This window comes from Cucurbita pepo, unplaced genomic scaffold, assembly GCF_002806865.2.
Source record: "Cucurbita pepo subsp. pepo cultivar mu-cu-16 unplaced genomic scaffold, ASM280686v2 Cp4.1_scaffold004014, whole genome shotgun sequence".
Taxonomy (NCBI): Eukaryota; Viridiplantae; Streptophyta; class Magnoliopsida; order Cucurbitales; family Cucurbitaceae; genus Cucurbita; species Cucurbita pepo.
The window spans coordinates 1-908 of NW_019650009.1; the positions used below are offsets into that span (position 1 = coordinate 1).

Sequence of the window (908 nt, forward strand, 5' to 3'; positions counted from 1 at the left end):
AAAAAAAAAAAACAAAAACAAAACAAAACAAAAACATGGAAGGAAAGACAATTGGTGCAAATTTCTTTCTGTGCTTTTCTTAAAATATATTGTAATGCAACTCCATTGAAAATAATGGGACTCCATATGAAACAATTAGTTTTCTCTTTAAAGAAAAGGATCATAAAGGGGAAACATTTTCACTGTGTGTAAAACTGATTCAAACAACTGATTAACATTACTAAAGAAGTACAAACTAACCGATCTGACAAATGGTTGCTGGAATAACCATCCAAGAATAGGAATTTTCTGAATAAAGACTGCCAATGTTGGCCAGAAGCCACTGCACAGCATAATTTATCAGCATTTAGCGCGACCAAACATTAAAAAGACATACACACAGATCAAATTATGGAAAATGACCATATATATCCAACAAACCTGAAAAGGACAATGAAACCATATGTTTCCAATATCATGCCAAAAATTGGCCATCCTATGATAACAAAGAAGAACCCCAAACCAAAAGAAATTGTTCCCTGAACAAATAATGATACATACATCGTCAATAAAAAATGCATGCACATCAAAATTCAAAGAACAGGCATGAGGGAAAAGTCTCACAAGCATGTCTAACCTTAAAATTTTGACGTTTCATAAAGAACTGCATGGTTGACTTGAATCCAATGGTGAGAGTTACTCCTGAGACGAACAGGATCTGGTTCAGTGAATCAAAAAAGAGAGGTGGTGTTAGGAGTTTAAATTGGAATGAAACAAGAATTACAGATCTTAACATGAGAAAAATATAAATTCTACACTTACATTTCCCATAGCAAGTAATCCCTTGTCAAAGAAGAAGATAATTCCCAAGATTGAGAAAAATATCCCAAATCCTGTAAGTCCTAGCCCAATCTCTGCTTATTTGCAAA

The 908-nt window shown here is 33.5% G+C and overlaps 1 protein-coding gene across 1 annotated transcript; it reads right to left on the minus strand.

Annotated features, from left to right (window-relative positions):
• Positions 1 to 78: 78 nt before the first annotated feature.
• On the minus strand, positions 79 to 902 carry LOC111787006 (vesicle transport protein GOT1-like). Its single transcript, XM_023667183.1, has 4 exons — positions 802 to 902; positions 617 to 697; positions 421 to 518; positions 79 to 322 (listed from the first exon to the last, which is right to left on the minus strand). Exons 1-4 carry the CDS (start codon positions 808 to 810, stop codon positions 148 to 150), a joined length of 363 nt encoding a protein of 120 aa, XP_023522951.1. The 5' UTR covers positions 811 to 902; the 3' UTR covers positions 79 to 147.
• Positions 903 to 908: the final 6 nt, after the last annotated feature.

Coding starts and splice junctions, on each gene's coding strand:
- LOC111787006 (XM_023667183.1), bottom strand. Junction 519..616: donor TGAAACGTCAAAATTTTAAG/GTTAGACATGCT, acceptor TTATTTGTTCAG/GGAACAATTTCTTTTGGTTT. Junction 323..420: donor GGTTTCATTGTCCTTTTCAG/GTTTGTTGGATA, acceptor TATGCTGTGCAG/TGGCTTCTGGCCAACATTGG.